At 41.2% G+C, this 20,053-nt stretch overlaps 1 protein-coding gene across 6 annotated transcripts in view; it reads right to left on the reverse strand.

Annotated features, from left to right (window-relative positions):
- LOC130068942 (E3 SUMO-protein ligase RanBP2-like) overlaps positions 1 to 20,053 on the reverse strand; it is a 211,692-nt gene that overhangs the window by 142,577 nt on the left and 49,062 nt on the right. Inside the window, exons 17-25 of one of the 6 annotated variants that reach the window (XM_056232595.1) lie at positions 18,463 to 18,601; positions 14,906 to 14,988; positions 9,824 to 14,801; positions 9,295 to 9,372; positions 4,911 to 5,099; positions 4,576 to 4,653; positions 2,165 to 2,331; positions 1,966 to 2,083; positions 974 to 1,069 (exon numbers count right to left, since the gene is read on the reverse strand). In XM_056232595.1, the coding sequence (XP_056088570.1) occupies positions 974 to 1,069; positions 1,966 to 2,083; positions 2,165 to 2,331; positions 4,576 to 4,653; positions 4,911 to 5,099; positions 9,295 to 9,372; positions 9,824 to 14,801; positions 14,906 to 14,988; positions 18,463 to 18,601 (5,926 nt within the window). Of the gene's footprint in view, positions 1 to 973; positions 1,070 to 1,965; positions 2,084 to 2,164; positions 2,332 to 4,575; positions 4,654 to 4,910; positions 5,100 to 9,294; positions 9,373 to 9,823; positions 14,802 to 14,905; positions 15,001 to 18,462; positions 18,602 to 20,053 lie in introns of all 6 variants that reach the window. The other 5 variants (XM_056232594.1, XM_056232593.1, XM_056232596.1 and 2 more) reach the window with 5 other exon arrangements.

The following is a 20,053-nucleotide window of genomic DNA, read 5'->3' on the forward strand; positions in this document are numbered from 1 at the left end:
GAGTAACCGTAGGAAGCTATTTTGGGCCATCACTACGGTTTATATGGGATGGGGCGGGGCTTCCCAGGAGCACTGGCCTGATAGGGGTGATTGTATAGGGATTTCATGGATGACCACACAAGAGGGGTTTCCCATAGTGAGATGGAGCGAGTCGACCGAAAGAGAACCTGAAAAGCACTGTTTATTTCATTTGTATCTTTGTTCAATTGTATTTATTTGTACTTGCTTGTAATTGGATTATTTGTCCTTATTTTATTACTGACTGATTACTTTCTTTTATAAAGGTTTAAATTTACATTAATTAGGCTAGTAGTTTTTGCTGTAATATCAAAATTGGAAAAGAGAATTGTGATATTTCACTGGCATCTAAACATTTGAACAAGCAGGCTAGTAGAAAATATCATAGCAGCTCTAAATACACGCTGTGCTATTAACTCAAAGATAACATGATAGAGCAATAGAAAGAACAGTGAAACTAATAGAAGCTCCAACAATACATTTTAACAGGCATAATTAGGTGTGAAAATAACTGAAGAAAATATCTATTTGCTAAATGAATTAAGCCAACGAATTTGATTCATACATTGTTTAAAAATTACAAGTACAATGAAAATACAGGAATCGGTGAGCACAAGAAAAATGAAAGTGTCGGTATCAGTGCACAATAAACTGAAATGTACTGTATTATTTAGTGAAAACACTGGGCTCCTGTGTGTTGATGAGAGCAGCAGTTCACACAGACACACCCAGAAAACCTCAGACGGTGTGTGTGTCCCTCTCTCTCCTGTGCTCTGGCTGGCACTACACCTTCATGCTAGATTACTCATTCTCACTAAGGAATAGTTTTCCCCCCCATCATAACAACTCAAAAGAAAGAATTGTGAATTTGACTCTTTATTATGAAAAATAAAATCTAATGACTCAGTCAGACACACGGGTTAAACGCTGGTTAAGATGTAAACAGAACACTCACCTTTTTTGCCAAAAGCAAATTCTCCTGAAGTCTTTGCCAAGTCTGCAAATGAAAACGCACTCTCAGATGCAGATGCAAATGCAAAAGGAAGACCTGCTGGAGAAGAGCAAAGACGTCAGACGATACCAAAGGCAAATGCTGCTTGTGTTTGAATGAACGTCCCTGTCCTTCGCTCTCTGACCCCGGGCTGGACTTCATTCCCACATGTCAGAAGAACGGTGGAAATGATTATATTAGCCCACCTCCCCGTATAAAACATATACTGTCTGATTAGGGCTTACAGATGATGGTGTATTATAGAGAAGAGACTGGTTCAACTGGTATCATGGTTTCAGTGATGTTTTATCATTTCTATTCTGTGGAAAGAAACTGCATCCAATTCTAATAAAAATATTCCTTATTTTCGGTTTTAAACACTTAACTTACATTTACCTGAACCAAAGTAGTAACTTTTTCATTGTTTTATCATCGTGTCAGTGTGTTTTCATTCAGTGAGATCTGCTCTCTCGTTATAATCAATGACCGTCTACGCTGAAAGACGAATCTCTTATTTATATCGTGTTGCACTGTGTGTTATGATGAAAGCATTTGTCAGAGTTCAGCAGACATCACTGTGATTGGCTCTCTTTTATGCAACATGAGAAGATCTAAATCTAATGCTGTAATCAACACCTTTCACAACAGATCATCTCTGCAGCTGGAAGAGTAGAAATGTAGTTTTCAGAACATGTAGTACTCATTTCATATGCAAAGGTGTCAGCCAATCACAGGCGTGTCTCCTTTCAGTTATCAGTGTTTAGATCAGAAGGCTAAAATCTGGAGATGGCTTTTTCACGTCTCAATCCTTCTTATAATCCTTCATTATAAATGCAGGTCATAACTCTAATACGCCAGGTAAACGCCCTCTGCTGCTCTGCTCTTACAGTCACTAGACGTTAAACTGGAGTGTGTCCAGGGCAGCGCTGCTGTAGAAGTGAGGAGGACATGTGTACCTGCAGTGGAGCTGGACTCGCTCTCGCTGCTCCTCTTCGTGGAGAGGTCAATGGGGTCAATGCTGCCGTCCACGGGAGGCTCTTCCGCTGCTGCATCATGGGAAGGCTTCGGCTTCACCTGTGTGTCCAGAACACGACACATGAGTCAAACCAGTGCTGCTAATCACGTCTCATGTCAGTGTGCAGAAAGTCCTCTGACCTGAGCGTGCTGCAGTGTGTGTAGCTCTGCGCTGAAGTCGTCGGGTCGCTCGGAGTCGGAGTCGCTGCTGACGCCGCAGAGGAAGGTGGGCGGCAGCTTCAGGCGTCTGGCTCTCTGCTCCTCGTCTGCAGTCGGCTGCTTCTCCCACACTAGTGTGACCTCAGAGTCTGCAAACACACACTCTCCATCAGAGTCTGCAAACACACACTCTCCATCAGAGTCTGCAAACACACACTCTCCATCAGAGTCTGCAAACACACACTCTCCATCAGAGTCTGCAAACACACACTCTCCATCAGAGTCTGCAAACACACACTCTCCATCAGAGTCTGCAAACACACACTCTCCATCAGAGTCTGCAAACACACACTCTCCATCAGAGTCTGCAAACACACACTCTCTCAGCGCTGATATATCTACTTATGGTACACATTCTACAAACACACTTTGGAATTAGAAAGTAGTGTGTTTTAACCCCCTGGGGTCGGCCGTCGCACTGGCGCAATAGCCTCGCTTTTTTTCTTATCAGTGCGAAAGAGACTCAAATAACTTTTTTAATAAGTGTTAAATATAATTCAAAACTGTTAAATGTCTACTTTTATTGGTGTACACTCATAATAAAAACAAAATGTAGTGATTTTCGTAAAAGAAACATACTAAACGATGTGCGACCTGCCGTCTCTCGCAGTGTGAAGGCCATTCTGAAACGCGACAGAAAATGAACAAACTCAGCAAAAACTTGGCGACATGAGAGATATGTCTTTAGAAAGCTTGAAGTGTCTATTTTTAAATGTAAATCATATCAAAAACAAATATTCTCGGTTTAAGTAATCCGTATGAAAGCAACGAGAGGTACAGTTTCTCAAGCATCTGCTCATTATCTCTAATGTGACCACACCCACACAAGCGATTCACATGCTAATAGTCCACGTGAAGGAGCGAACCTGTAAACTCCCTCATCACCTCAAAACAAAGCATCTAACTTATCAGTCCTCTGCTTTTCATCGAGTTTGGAAGACACGCTGCGATTTTACCTTGGATTTAGTTAGCGTGTTATTGTTGCATCAACTTCACACAGTACTAGTTGAGCTGGTGCCAGACTAAAAATGTATGAAATCGACGGACAAGGATGTTTTTATGCTCTATAAAACATAGCATGATATAAAAGTAGGCTAGTATGAGTGTTTACACTGGTCTAAACATTATAATACTCATGTTAGTGTTTACAGTGAAATACAGTGTTCGTGGATATCTGCTCAAATGTAGCCTAGATGTTTAGAATGTGGTAACAATAATGTTTCATAGTGAGGAGCGGCTCGATCGCTTCAGTAAATATTTTGTTATTTTATGCAGCCCTACAAGTATATGCCTACAAGGCACAACAAACCTGGTGTTCTATATATATTAGATTTTCTTCCCCAGATCGGGCAGCCCATATACGGTTTTTATTTTTATTTTTTTTAACAGGGACCAGATGCCACTGATGATCATTCACACGAGTCTCATGGAAATGACAGGTATGGTGATCAGGAACTGTTTCAGGAATGGCACAAAGGTGTGTGACTGTTCATGTCTCTCTGATTCGATCAGCGCATTCAATAATGGGCCTTTATGTCATATTAGGACTATGCTGTGTTGTAAATAAATCCAAACAAGCAAAAAGCCATTCTTTTAATCTCTCCAGATTCTTTGTGCAAGTTCCCCCACAGTCTCACCTGATATGGCCATTAGGGGAGGGTCTTTGTCTTCCCAGGTGTGAAACACATCAATATTCATGATGATATACGCCCTCCCCGCATACAGCTTTCTTACTCAAAACATGTCTTACAAATTTTAAATCATTATGTTTTATGTGATTGAGTGGGCAGGATGATTTTCACAGTTTTGAAAGAAAAAATTCTAGGCTACGTGATTGTTTTCACGTCTTGTGAACAAATAATCAGTGAGTTTTATGGCCTTATTTCAGAGACTAAATATTTTTAAAAATTCACAAATATATATATATACTTGTTTTTCATCAATGTATTTTTTAACAATACAAAGACAAATGTGTAACATTTGACCATTTATTTGTTCCCCACAAAATGTTTTTTTTCACTTAATGTTCAGATTTTATAAAATGATTGTGCACCCGTGATTTTTCTAAAATAACTTTTGCTAATCTATTATCCTCTAACCCAATTTATAAGATTATTTTTGCCATAGTTTATGAATATAGCCTTCTCTTACTGTGCAGTTTGTGTAGCCGGTGAGTTAGTGCACGATTCTTGGGTGAGGTTTAACCAACGGGGGGAGGGGGCGTGGTCAATGGGAAATCACCCATGGGCGACGCCCCCTACCCCTGTGGAAATAGGCCTGCCACTACAGCTGGAAAAACTCCTAGAGGAAACACTGTATTGCATGTCACCTACCGTGATCTGACGCCCCATCAGCTCCGTCCGGATACAGCTTTCCTCTCAGATTCCTCACTGCGGTTTCAAAATCTTCATCTGTGCAACACAGAGAGAGAAAACACACATGAAGCATGATTAACCACACGGTCGAGGCCCAGACACATGCACACTGATCGGCCAATCATTCTTTACAGCCGTTTCAGAGTTAGTCAAACTTTAACAGCTTCTAATTAAACAAGCACAGATCCGGGTAGTTCTGAGCAGATCTGTTCTCAGAGCACAGCTTCAGATATGGGCTTTACTGGTACAGGTGACAGAAACCAGACTATATTTAAATACAGTTTAGATCTTACCATCATTGTCATCGTCACTGACGTATCCTGGGACGTTTTTGTAACAGAAGAACGCAGGAGGAAGCATCAGTCGGGCGGCCAGTTCTGCCTGCTCTCTCGTTGGCTTACGCTCAAATATAATCTCAACATCATCACCATCTTCATCATCACACACGTCCGGAGCGTTCTTCTGTTCTGACCCAGGCGAAACTGTGTCAAAAAGAAGAATTTCAGCTAATGCAACAACAGAAGATCAACACGACTGAAGCTTTCAGAATCAAGTCTTTTACAAATCTGAAACTGAAGAGCATGTAGCAGACGCCACAAAAGCCCTCACACGTCTCATCTAGCGTCTGCGGTGACGACACACATTTCACACCAAACATTAGGTCAATAATAAAGACACACACATGCAAACACTCATGCTCCCTATCAGACTGTGTGGAAAAAAAGAGCACCCAACCAGAAATGTAATCCATAAATTTCTTCTTAACTGCTCAATTACATACAACACTGAATCATAAACTGAATCAAGGCATCAACAGCCACTGCTGTCACGATGTAACGGAAGCAGCATCATCATATTTTCTTCCATATTGTGATGTATGTCAAATTTGATCAGATTATTAGAAAAGTAAAGTAGAAGTAGGGCGGTGCTTGGTTCTATTCACTGCTTGTTGATTGGATGTTGAGATGTGGGCGTGGCTCTCGAGAGTATGCAGATGAGCGGGAGCTGATTGGAGAAGACCTGCGTACGTCACCAGAGCAAAGACTGAAGCGTCACAGGAAGATACAGTTATGGCACTGCAATTAAATTGAATGGAGACATTTATATGGTGCTTTCATATGTACTACTGTACACCCAAAGCGCTGTCCAATCATATCATGGAATCTCTCCTCTACACCACCAGTGTGCAGTATCCACTGGGATGATGCGGCGGCAGCCACAGTACAACGGCACCAGTGCGCTCACCACACACCAGCTATAGGTGGAGAGGAGAGAGTGATCGAGCCAATTCAGTGGTGAATGCATGAACTGATAAAATCTATAACTTAAATGCAATGCAAGTCGCTATGGATAAAAGCGTCTGCCAAATGTTTTGTCAGTCATCTGAAAAGTAAAGAGGGTATATATTAGGCACAACTCTTTAGCTTGACTATAATGGGGAAACACAGTGATCCATCATTAACTTAAAGAGAGGGAACCTATGAAGCACGTAAACTATAGAGAGGGAACATATGACGCATGTAAACTACAGCTTAAGAATGAGGTCGGAAGCAACAACAGCTAAACAGGTTTAGTGAAATCAAATCTCTCAGCACAGCATGCAGATCCACACGATTTGTTAGCTGGTTAGAAGACTCACAACATCCAACTAGTACTCCAAGCGGAAAGTATACTTCAGTTGTCCGTTTGCTATCTGAGCATGTGATGGGAATTGAGTGTGCTAACTGCTAACAAGTGTGTTCACAAGGTACAAGTCAAGAACGATTGTCCTGATCTTTTGAAAGAGTATAGAAGATGACTCCTGGTCAGTGGAGTTTACTCAGTCCATGTCCACACTAATAATCTTTTTCCTCTCTGTTCTGGCCTTCCGTCCACACTGAGATGGCGTTTTTATTAATGAAAACGAAGCTTTTTGAAAACGCACTTTAAAGTGGATCAATTTGAAAACGCCGTTTTCGCATTGTAGTGTGGACTGTGAAAAATGATGACGTAAGTTTAGTCACGTGACTTATATCCTCCTGAGACCCAGAAAAAAAAAAGTTTTTTGAATTTAGTTTTTTTCCATGTCATCACACTGTTTAGAGCACAATAAACAAATGGTAAAAAAAACATATATATAAAATAATATTTTATTCATACGTTATGCTATGTCCTCTGTAGTGGACGCCAGGACTAAGTTGTTTAAAAAATAAAATGACATGAAATTATATGTATAGGCAAAAACAATGGGATTTTTTTTTCAATCACCAATACATTTTGGGGTTTCAGGATTTTTTCAACCAAAATTTGTATAAAGATTATTCTCAACTATGTTATGAAAGAAATAATGGAATGAATTGATACACCGTTTTACTTTTTGCAATATGTGGGTAAAATGGCCATAAGTTAATATTCCCATTCAATGCAATGTATCTATACACTGTATCTAATTTGCACATTAATGTGTTCTGGGAGCAACATTTAATGAAAGAATAAAGGGTAATAATTGGAGTAATAATTGGCAACATTTTAATAATAATATCTAACATTTCATAGGAATATTGATGTATAATTTATTTCCATATTCACTTGTTGTGTCTCCCAGAATGCCTGATAAACATGATTTTAGTCCTGATGTCCTCTACAGTGGACACGTTTGAAATCAATGCCCTGTTCTGTAACAGAAAGTTTTTTGGTTTTTTTAAACCCCTTAACATTTTCCTGAGATGTTGTTTTATGAAATACAATTTGAAAAGTAGTCCAATTTATATTATAATTACACTATATTATCATATTTCCATAAGAATGCTACATTTGATCACTAAATTAATGTCAGACATTTTTAAAGACCAAGGAGAAGTTGTTTTCATGGTGAAACCTCCAAACATTTGGTATCTCTGAAAAGTCCTGAATGTGCTCTTTACAGGACACCCAGTGTTGTGTCATGTGACATGTATGATGTCAGGGAAATTAACTAAAATATAATGTCCACTACAGTGGACAAAAGTCTATTCTTGGGTCCCAGGAGGATATTGCACCAATAGATATTCATGTTTATACCGGCAGTATTGTGCCTGCTATTCACTTTCACACTGTTGCTAAAATATGTTACTTTGCAAACTCTTCATATCACAGACCTGCAAATAAAACATGCAACAACTGTTCAGTCAAAACGTGTAAATTAATTAGGCAATTTACTATTGTGTATGCACGTTATATTTTAAGCTTTACGAGCTGGATCCTGGTTTCTGTAAAAAGTTGATGACTAGATTCACTTTATATCTTTAAAGCGTGTAAAACATCCGCGTTTGCACATCAATGCCTGTATTGGGTGCTTTTGCAAAACGTTAATGTAAGAAACTTGATGATGATGATGGCTATAATTATTATTATTATTCAAATAAAGTAATTTGTAATCATAACTTCAGTTAAATGTGTTTTCATCAGCCGGGATAATAGAATCGAAGTCATTACGCAAGGACGTAAAAGAACAGGTGAATGAAACGAACTGTCCGAAAGAACCAGCTCGCCGAAAACAACCGAACTTCCCATCACTGCCTTCAATAGTCAATAGAGTTTACAACATTAGCTGAGAGATTTTCTTTCCTTGAGAAAAGCTGACATTTACTGTACCAGATATATTCAAATGAATCTATATCGAATTGGATCGGAATTGAATCACAAGCTTGTGAATCGAACCGTGAAATTTGTGTCAATACCCAGCCCTACCGAACAATATTTAAGTCAAAACCTAATGATTTCTTTAAGCTGAATAAATCTAAATAACTATAAAAACAGTGGTGTTCTAAATCTTTTGACACCCTTCAAAATATACATGTGAACACTTTTAACATTTGAAAGCAACTACCGGTCAGTCAGTTCATCTCAATAGACCAAAGAAAGATTTCATGAGGGAGTCAAGGGGGATTCTATAAATACCCAATTAGCATTGACATTGCAATAACTTCTTATTGAATTGTCATTTACTGATGTAGTTTCTTCACTCAAAAAAGTATTTCAATGCAAGTGCTATTAATCAACATGATTAATTGCGATATTTTAAGAGAAATGTTTTAATGTTGTCATAATTGTGCAGCCCTAACTCGTTTTGTCTCCTCCATACAGTGTCTGATCTGTTAAAAATCTGCCACGTCTGTTTTAATGCAAATTCTATTGATACAAATTAATGATTACAATTTAGAGAAATAATGCAGCCCTATCATGTATCTTGACCACTGCGTTTAAGACAGTAAAGAGCAACCACATCATAACTGAAATCCAAATAGGCCAAATAGCTCTCTTTGTTATTTACTACAGCAACAGAAGCAGCCCTCCACAATGTTGGAAAACGTCTGCTACACATACAATATATAGCCGAGACAAAAAACCTTGCAACACCACATCCCAGTAACCACACCTGTTGGTGTCACATTTCAAGATGGGAAAATAACTTTACAAGACACTCCCTGCTGAATACTTAAAGGACTTTGAAGCCACTGGTCCACTTTAATTGTAAATTCTACTAAAGTTTCAAACAAACAGCTAAAGGTTAGCCAATTTCAGATCCATGCAAACGTTTTGATTGAGGCCAAGGAAACAATGTTTAAGTTATCACATCATTCAGCCAAGGTCAGGTCTCCCGGCTCATGCCAGTCAGTGAGAACTCTGTGTGCCACAGTAAACTGTGACCTGAAATACCTTGGGCTTCAAACTGGGTGGCTGATGTGCAGCTCCAAAATGCCATTGGATTATTTTTGAAAAGCCTAAAATCCAAACCTAAAAAAAAGGTGTGTTAAAGATTTTTTGTTATTCTTGTCAGGGACTTGAATTTAACTCAGTTACTGAGTGGATGATGAAAATCAGTCTCAATACGACAGAAACATGAGCTTAATGACATCAGCTGTAAAGGAGACATTTCAGAAGCGACAGATTGCAAAGACATTTTTTTCTTCCTTAGGAAAACATACACCAATGAACAGTGCCCAATAAGATCATGAACTTGTAAATAAACCAGGAAACCAAACAACTAGAATATAAACTAGGGATGAGTTTAGCTCCAACCTTGATTAAACGCATCTAAACCAGCTAATAATTATCTTTAGGACTCTTGAAAAATTGCAGGGAGCAGGGTTGGAACTAAAACGGCACAGGGTTGGACATCTCTGATCTAAACTAAGAGGTCTAAACAGATTTATTCATAAACTATGGGCCACATAATATAGCTTACTTGTTGGGATGCTGAAAGGATTCCCAATGGATGGTTGACTGGTCACTTCCTGTCCAGAGGTTTTCAGTCTTGAGGCACTCGTTTCCTCATCTTTTGGACTGGGAATCATAACAGGTGATTTCTCTTTTGATGACAAAGGGCTCCCAAAGATCTTCTCCACAGAGTCTGAACCAAAGACGAACTTGGGAGGAGAGACCAGAGAGAACTTGGGAGTCTTGGTGACCTGAGCGCCAAGCTCTGCCCCAGGCGACCCATCTAGTTTAGGGCTGCTTTCAACCTCAGGAAGTTCAGTACGTTCTTTTGTGGTTTCCTCAAGTACAGCAACTGCAGCCTTACCACAAAGTGGCTCTTGGCTGAAGGCAGGTACTCTTGCGGAAAGCAGGGTGAGAAGAGTGTCTTTTTCCTGGGCAGTCTTTGCCTCTTCGAAGACTTCTTTGAACATTCTTGCAGTTTCCTCCAGTTTAAACCGTACAGCCAACTGTTCAATCTTGCCCTGCCCTTCAGCAAAATCGAAGGCACTCCAGATCCATGCTTTCTCGGATCCTTTCATGGGCTCAAGATTCATATTTGAAGCAATCCAATGGTTTGCACACAGTTTCAGGACCTGGTCCCGCCTCATAACAAGTCTGACGCGCTTTGTTTCGTAGTTTTGTAGTATTTTAAGGTCTCCTATACCTCGTTCCTTCCATTGACTAAGTTCTTTATCATAGCGGTATAGTTTGGCCCTGTGACTGAAAATGACTTGCTCGTTCTCCTCTCCTGTTGAGACCTCGACAAGATCAGGCAATGGCACAACAGGCTCAAAGTACTGACCATCTCGATCTTCCTCTTGCGATGCTTCTTGTTCATCATCTGTGCCTACAGAAGCCTGGCTCTGGTTTAGCTTTGATGGAGACTTGGAGGGACTGAGAATAGGCTGAAAACTGAAACTAAAACCTGTGGACGATTCGCCAAAACGGAACAAACTTTTTGCTACTGGATCAGGCTGCAAAGATGTATTGCACACAGAAGAATCAGCATAGTTCTCAAGTGCTTCTTCTTGCAAATCATAATTATCCCATTCTAAAGCAGTTGTGGTGCTTTCAGAGTCGAGCTTGACTATGACTGAAGAGGTACTGATACCTGCAATGCTACTTTCATCATCCTTGCTTTGGAAAGTCAAGAATGATTTGAGGTCTTTAAGACCAGATTTCATTTCTTCAGCTTTCTGTATAAGTTGGGCCGTTCTGCCAGTATTCACAAGCTTGTGAGGGGTCTGTAAAGGAATATCCAATAGCAGCCGCTGACACTCCTCAAATCTTTGCTTGAACTCTTCTGCAAGCTCTGGTGTTTTGAATTTTGCCGCAAGCTGTTCTAATCTGGCATCTCCATCTGAAAAGTCATTGGCTATCCACATCCAGGCTCGGTCTGACCCAGAGAGGGGCTTCAAGTTCATTGTGGTTGTTATCCAATGATTAGCACATACCTTCAACACCTGCTCTCTCCTCATAAGAACTCGAAGTCTCCCATTCTTATTATTTTTGAGCAGCTTAAGGTTTCCAACTCCTCTTTCTTTCCATTGGCTTGTTTCTGTATCAAATCTGAAGAGTTTGACACGCTGCGAATACAAGCTTTTCTCATCTTCTTCCCCTGTAACAAGGTCAACCTTCTCAGGCATCTGAACAACTGGCTCAAACTGAATATCGTCATTGTCCTCTGTTCTGTACATTTCATCTTCTTGATCAGCAGAGGTGTCTGTCTTGGAGCTGGATTTAATTGCTGTAAACAGCTGCTGGCCAGCCCCGGCAAAGCCTTTGAAAGTGGGATCCTCCTGGCCAAACTGAAAACTACCTTGTGAGCACGTTGCCAAGTCTGCAAAACTAAAAGAGTCAGGCTTACCGGTAAGGAGGGGATTATTATCGTGACTACCAGTATCTAAGGGCTCATCTGAGGAACTTGGGATTGCCTCTTTTTCCTTCTCTCTGTGAAGTTCAGCAATATCCTTCTGGCCGAACTGAAAACTACCCTGTGAAGTATTTGCCAATTCTGCGAAACCAAAGGAATTAGGCTTACCGGTAATGAGGGGATTATTATCGTGGCTACCAGTGTCTACGAGCTCATCTGAGGAACTTGGGATTGCTTCTTTTTCCTTCTCTCTGTGAAGTTCAGCAATATTTTTTAGGAGGTCAGATGCAGATCCATTTTGTGACTGTCCGTCTGATGCGTTTGCCTCAGATTCTGCAATCCCAAACTTGAAACCACCATCGGGGACTGGCATGGAAAACGAAAAATTTGAACTGCTTGACTTATCAGCCTGAGATGTAGAGGACTCTACAAACTTAAAACCTTCTGAGGATGCTTTTTCCTTACTTGTACCAAACTGAAAAGCAGGACCTGGATTGAAATTGGCAGTAAATCCTGTTGCAGCAGGTTGCTTGCTAGAACTACCAAAACTGAATGAAAAAGAGGAACTTGATGAAGTCTTGCCTTTCATATTTGGGTTTGCTGCCTGACATGAAACACACTGCCTAGCTGTACCTTCATTTCTTACCAGGCAAGTGTCACAATCCCACTGTCCCTCTTTTTTACCAAACATGGCAGCTAACTTAATGCTGCAGGGGGCTTTGCAAGAAACGCATTCAGTTGCTGAAGCATCATTCCTCACTAAGCAGGAGTCACAGTCCCATTGACCCTCTTTCTTGACAAATTGAGAGCCAAAACCAGAGCCAAAAGGGAAAACTGGAGTTAATGAGACTTTCGCATGTTGTGGTGCATCAGTCTGAATAGTTTTCTTATCAGCCTGAGCTGCAAGGTCAACGGATGTTACTGCAGAATCATTTGATCCAAATTGAAAAGAAACTGGTATTTGAGACCCAAATGCTAATCCCTTTGAGCTGACATCAGTGTCTCCAGTAAGTCCAAAAGAAAAAGATTTGGCAGGAGGAGCCACAGGCGCAGAGCCTTTAAGTTCCTCTACAGGTTTGTTCTTTGCTGTAGAAGGAGCTGCACTGTTGCAGGCAACACACACTGCAGATGTGGGAGCGTTTCTTACACAGCACACATCACAGTCCCATTCACCCTGCTTCTTGGAAAACAGTGTTTTAAGATCCATTTCTTTGGATGAAACCTGAGGCTTTGGAGTTTCACATTTCTTTTTCAACTGTTGGCCATGTGGGGACACTACAGGTTTTTCCTTTGCTGTAGAAGGAGCTGCACTGTTGCAGGCAACACACACGGCAGATGTGGGAGCGTTTCTTACACAGCACACATCACAGTCCCATTCACCCGTCTTCTTGGAAAACAGTGTTTTAAGATCCATTTCTTTGGATGAAACCTGAGGCTTTGGAGTTTCACATTTCTTTTTCAAATGTTGGCCATGTGGGGACACTACAGGTTTTTCCTTTGCTGTAGAAGGAGCTGCACTGTTGCAGGCAACACACACTGCAGATGTGGGAGCGTTTCTTACACAGCACACATTGCAGTCCCATTCACCCGTCTTCTTGGAAAACAGTGTTTTAAGATCCATTTCTTTGGATGAAACCTGAGGCTTTGGAGTTTCACATTTCTTTTTCAACTGTTGGCCATGTGGGGACACTACAGGTTTTTCCTTTGCTGTAGAAGGAGCTGCACTGTTGCAGGCAACACACACTGCAGATGTGGGAGCGTTTCTTACACAGCACACATTGCAGTCCCATTCACCCGTCTTCTTGGAAAACAGTGTTTTAAGATCCATTTCTTTGGATGAAACCTGAGGCTTCGGAGTTTCATATTTATTTTCCATTTGTTGGCCTTGTGGGGACTCTAGAATGAATTTTTGAGCTTCCTCAAATTTGAATTTAAACAGTGTGGCCTCATCCGCAGTTTTAAAACGAATGGCCAACTGCTCAGTCTTGGGCATTTCATCTGCATAGTCCATAGCATACCACACCCAGGACTTGTCAGATCCAGCATTTGGTTTGAGGACCATATCTGCAGTGATATAGTGATTAGCACAGATTTTGAGAACCTGTTCCCTCCTCATCAACAGACGAACTTTCCCGGATGTTCTGTGTTTTAGAATTTTGAAACTTCCAATGCCCCTCTCTTTCCATTCTTTAGTCTCAGGGTCGAACCGGAAGAGTTTTGCCCTCTTGCAGAACATCTCCTCTTCCTCCTCCTCACCCGTTTTCACATCAACCTTATCAGGAAGAGGCACAATGGGCTCAAAATGAGGTCCATCCTCTTCCTCATCCACATGGGTGCTATCATTATCACTTTCCCCGCTTTTCTCTTCCCGAACCTCTGGATTTCCTAATACAGGTTTGGTTCCACTTGCAAAGCTAAAGCTTTGGTCAGTGTTGCCAAAAATATTCATTTTGCTCTGAGCAGCATCGGTGAATGAAAACCCTGTGGCACTTTTACTTCCAAAAGTAAAGACTCCACTTTGGCTAGGCGGATGCTCTTGGGTCTGATGTTTCGGTTCTGATGGTCCTTCCGCTTTGGGAGGAATATCTGACGTCAGAAGTCCCAAGAGGCTTTCACTATTTTTCATCTGAGCTGAGGAAAAGGTGAAATCACCATCATTGGACTTGAAATTGGAGTTGAACTTGAATGCAGTTGTTGCCGATGTTGATGGGGCACCGGCAACCCCCCCAAAGTTTGGAACCTTAGGAGGTTCACCTGTGAACTGCGACCCAAGACTCATCTTGGGGTCAACAGCCTTGTTTTCACTGCTCTTGGATGGCTGCGTGGATGTATCGACACATGGCTTAGTGAAATATCCAGGCTCTGGTAATGTTGGATTGACTGTAGGTTGAGGAAAATTGTGACCATAATACTCTTCACTGTATGGGGAGAGTAAGGATGTAGCTGGTGACTCAAACCGGATGGGAGCACCAAAGACCTGCTCTTGAGGATATATGCATGCAGGAGTTGACTGAAGAGGTGGTGTGTGTGTTGATTGTTGGTAGGCATACATATGCTGCTGTGGAGGAAGACGATTCATCCCGTATACTGGGCCCTGCAGAGATAAACAAACAATACTTTGATATTGATTCTCTGTGCTTTTTCTTGGTAACTAAAAAGGTAGAATATATTGCATTTACATGAAAATCACTCCACTACCTTTGTTGGTGTAACATTTGCAGCAGTGCGTAGAAGATACTGTGAATTATATGCTGGAGACTGGTTGTAGTATGCAGAGGGACCTGTAGTGGCAACTGAGAAAAAAAGGAATGAATTTTAATTGTCTCTTAAATATTGTATACTTGTATTGTATACAAGTGGTTCTCAATTTTTTGGTGATGTCATTATTTAGAAGTAGAACTTTTTTGGTAACACTTAAACGGGTGTGCTGTCAATTTTGTATTGTCAATGATGTATTGGTTTATGTCAAGGTGTAATAAAGACATCTCAAACAGCGTCATATTTGCATTAAAAATGTCGTAATTATTTTATTTGGATTAATTGAGCGAATGACACTTAATGACAGTTGTCATAAACATGCATAAAACCTCATTCATAGTCAGCAGCCATATCTCCCTGTAGTCCAAGACTGGTTGCCCACTGAAGCTAAGCAGGGCTGAGCCTGTTTAGTACCTGGATGGGAGACCTCCTGAGAAAATCAGGTTGCTGGTGGTAGAGGTGTTAGTGAGGCCAGCAGGGGGCACTCAACCTGGGGTTTGTGTGGGTCTTAACACCCCAGTAAAGTGACGAGGACACTATACTGTCAAAGAGCAGGGGTGTAACCCCTAAGAGTAGGGGTATATCCCTGGTATCCTGGCCAAACTTTTCCAGTGGCCTCTGTCCATCATGGCCTCCTAATCATCCCCATATACCAATTGGCTTCATCACTGTCTCCTCTCCACCAATAAGCTGGTGAGTGTGTGTGTGTTCTGGTGCACTATGGCTGCCGTCGCCTCATCCAGGTGGAGCTGCACATTGGTGGTGGTTGAGGAGATTCCCCCTTCCATTTAAAGCGCTTTGAGTACCCAGAAAAGCGCTATATAAAATGTAACAAATTATTATTATTATTCATGACATGTGCCATGTCATGATTATGGAGGTGTCATGTCAGTCTTATACACACCGCTTCAAGTAAAGCGTTACCATTTTTTTTTTGTGGTAAACCAGAGGGTCTACCATGCGCATAGTAAAGCGATCACCAACAATCATTTTAGGCGGAAATTAAGGTTAACAGATATCAGATACCAGTCGTGTCTAAAGGGACAATTTTTTTATATATATATGAATTACCAAGAATGACCCTCATTGGTTCTTCAGGAAGCTCAAACATGGTGCGTAACACGAGAATGAACCTCATTGGTTCTTGCTGAAGCTCAAACATGCTGCGTAACACGAGAATGAACCTCATTGGTTCTTGCTGAAGCTCAAACATGCTGCGTAACACGAGAATGAACCTCATTGGTTCTTGCTGAAGCTCAAACATGCTGCGTAACACGAGAATGAACCTCATTGGTTCTTGCTGAAGCTCAAACATGCTGCGTAACACGAGAATGAACCTCATTGGTTCTTGCTGAAGCTCAAACATGCTGCGTAACACGAGAATGAACCTCATTGGTTCTCGCTGAAGCTCAAACATGCTGCGTAACACGAGAATGAACCTCATTGGTTCTTGTGGAAGCTCAAACGTGCTGCGTAACACGAGAATGAACCTCATTGGTTCTTGCTGAAGCTCAAACTTGCTGCGTAACACGAGAATGAACCTCATTGGTTCTTGCTGAAGCTCAAACGTGCTGCGTAACACGAGAATGAACCTCATTGGTTCTTGCTGAAGCTCAAACTTGCTGCATAACACGAGAATGAACCTCATTGGTTCTTGCTGAAGCTCAAACGTGCAGCGTAACACGAGAATGAACCTCATTGGTTCTTGCTGAAGCTCAAACGTGCTGCGTAACACGAGAATGAACCTCATTGGTTCTTGCTGAAGCTCAAATGTGCTGCATAACACGAGAATGAACCTCATTGGTTCTTGCTGAAGCTCAAACGTGCTGCGTAACACGAGAATGAACCTCATTGGTTCTTGCTGAAGCTCAAACGTGCTGCGTAACACGAGAATGAACCTCATTGGTTCTTGCTGAAGCTCAAACTTGCTGCATAACACGAGAATGAACCTCATTGGTTCTTGCTGAAGCTCAAACGTGCTGCGTAACACGAGAATGAACCTCATTGGTTCTTGCTGAAGCTCAAACGTGATGCGTAACACGAGAATGAACCTCATTGGTTCTTGCTGAAGCTCAAACGTGCTGCGTAACACGAGAATGAACCTCATTGGTTCTTGCTGAAGCTCAAACGTGCTGCGTAACACGAGAATGAACCTCATTGGTTCTTGCTGAAGCTCAAACGTGCTGCGTAACACGAGAATGAACCTCATTGGTTCTTGCTGAAGCTCAAACTTGCTGCATAACACGAGAATGAACCTCATTGGTTCTTGCAGAAGCTCAAACGTGCTGCGTAACACGAGAATGAACCTCATTGGTTCTTGCTGAAGCTCAAACGTGATGCGTAACACGAGAATGAACCTCATTGGTTCTTGCTGAAGCTCAAACGTGCTGCGTAACACGAGAATGAACCTCATTGGTTCTTGCTGAAGCTCAAACTTGCTGCATAACACGAGAATGAACCTCATTGGTTCTTGCTGAAGCTCAAACGTGCAGCGTAACACGAGAATGAACCTCATTGGTTCTTGTGGAAGCTCAAACGTGCTGCGTAACACGAGAATGAACCTCATTGGTTCTTGCTGAAGCTCAAACGTGCTGCGTAACACGAGAATGAACCTCATTGGTTCTTGCTGAAGCTCAAACGTGCTGCGTAACACGAGAATGAACCTCATTGGTTCTTGCTGAAGCTCAAACGTGCAGCGTAACACGAGAATGAACCTCATTGGTTCTTGCTGAAGCTCAAACGTGCTGCGTAACACGAGAATGAACCTCATTGGTTCTTGCTGAAGCTCAAACGTGCTGCGTAACACGAGAATGAACCTCATTGGTTCTTGCTGAAGCTCAAACGTGCAGCGTAACACGAGAATGAACCTCATTGGTTCTTGTGGAAGCTCAAACGTGCAGCGTAACACGAGAATGAACCTCATTGGTTCTTGTGGAAGCTCAAACGTGCTGCGTAACACGAGAATGAACCTCATTGGTTCTTGTGGAAGCTCAAACGTGCTGCGTAACACGAGAATGAACCTCATTGGTTCTTGCTGAAGCTCAAACGTGCTGCGTAACACGAGAATGAACCTCATTGGTTCTTGTGGAAGCTCAAATGTGCTGCATAACACGAGAATGAACCTCATCGTTTCTCCCACGTCAAGGGAACAGGCTTGAGCTTCCATTTACCACAACTCATGTGCGAGTTGATGAATGTTTATGTGAATTAAAGCCTAAATTAAATCTCTTCATCATAAAAAGTGATCAAGTCTCTTCATATAATTTGGACTAAACCGCACAATTCATATGGATTAGTTTTACAATCTCTTTATGAACTTTTTGAAGCATCACAGTGCTAGTTGCATAGCTGTCGATTGAGGGATAGAAAGCTCTCAGATTTAATTTAAAACATGTTTAATCTTACACTATCCAATTGGCACAAATTGAGAACTACTGGTATACACTAAAAATTTCAAAGACGGCAGATTTGGGGAATAAAGCAACTCATGAACTGACCAGTAAGAGGAGCACCATGGAAGGCCTGTGGTCCAGGAAATCCTTCCTGAAGTCCTTCTGCAGGATAATTATCTCTGTACATCCTATATGAGGATGCTGTCGCTTCAGGGGAATTAAGGCGCAGGTCATGAACCTCATTCTGTGTGAGACGGAAAACAAAACATGATATTACAAACCCTAAAATATGAAACTTGCCTGAACCAATTTCACAAAGAGCTGCTGACCAGTTTCACATGGCTGAATTTAAAGCCACTAGAAAAATCATCAAAAACTAATTTCTACAACAACACTTGCTTACAGCATTTATTAGAAAGGACCGCATAGATGAAACAGGAAACAATGGGGAGCACAGAGAAGGGAACAGGGAAGACAAACGACTTCGAGCCGGGTCTTAAAGTTGGGTTGTCTGAGGCACAGCTGCACTATAAATACCAGACGGGCACTTATATACACTTAATACTCAGGAATATTATTTATTTGGCTGCACTGACACTATTGGATGAGAGCTGAACTGTAGGTGAGATTTGTTTAAAATATGATTCATTCTTAATTGTGGGAGATTTCAATGTGCATGTGTGTTGTTCTTCCAATGCACTGGCAAAAGACTTTTTGGATATGATTGACTCTTTTAACCTCACACAACATGTCTCTGGATCCACTCATGTTCATGGACATACTTTGGACTTAATATTAACTCATGGTCTCTCTGTTGGGAATGTTAAAATTCATAATCTGGCTCTTTCTGATCATTTGCCTGTTACTTGTACTATAAAGCTCCCTTGTGTCATTCGTAATACCTCATTACCAAGTCGCCAGGTCCGGAACTTAAATGCAGTCACTATTGAGCAGTTTAAGGATGCATTTGTTGAATCTGATATTAATCTTAATTTGGAGAGCCCTTTGTATTTAGATGTGAATGTGTCACTTGATAATTTTAATTCTGTATGTTCTTCTATCCTAAATTCAATTGCTCCTCTGAGGGTTAAGAGCGTTAAGACCAAACCAGAACCTTGGCTGAACGAGGGTACTCGGGGCCTAAGGCGCGCTTGTAGAAAAGCTGAGCGTAGGTGGAAGAGGGACAAGTTACAGGTATCATATGATATACTGCGTGAGTCTTTAACTGCCTATCAGGATGTAGTTAAGTCATCTAAGAGAAAATATTTTGCTGATTTAATCTTAAGGTATCATAACACTCCTAATATTTTATTCAATACTATCAATTCAGTGCTAAATCCTACTACTACATGTCCTACTATGTCCACCATTACATGTGAAGATCTGCTCAGATTCTTTGTACAGAAAACTAATGACATTAGAACACAAGTTGTATCTTGTTCATATGATTTCACAGTTCCTTCTTGTTTCTCCTCTGCTGTGTTTGATCGATTTTTACCTATTTCTTTTGTTTCTCTGACTGAGCTAGTTGGGCAGTTGAAACCTACTAATTGTGGCAGTGATGTTATTCCATCTAGATTAGTTAAGCATGCTTTTGATATTATTGGACCCAGTATTTTGACTATAATCAATAGAAGTTTCCAAACTGCAGTAGTCCCAATGGACTTTAAGCATGCTGTTGTACAGCCTCTTTTGA

Source organism: Rhinichthys klamathensis, unplaced genomic scaffold (assembly GCF_029890125.1).
Source record: "Rhinichthys klamathensis goyatoka isolate OS25496 unplaced genomic scaffold, OSU_Roscu_1.1 h1tg000350l_1, whole genome shotgun sequence".
Taxonomy (NCBI): Eukaryota; Metazoa; Chordata; class Actinopteri; order Cypriniformes; family Leuciscidae; genus Rhinichthys; species Rhinichthys klamathensis.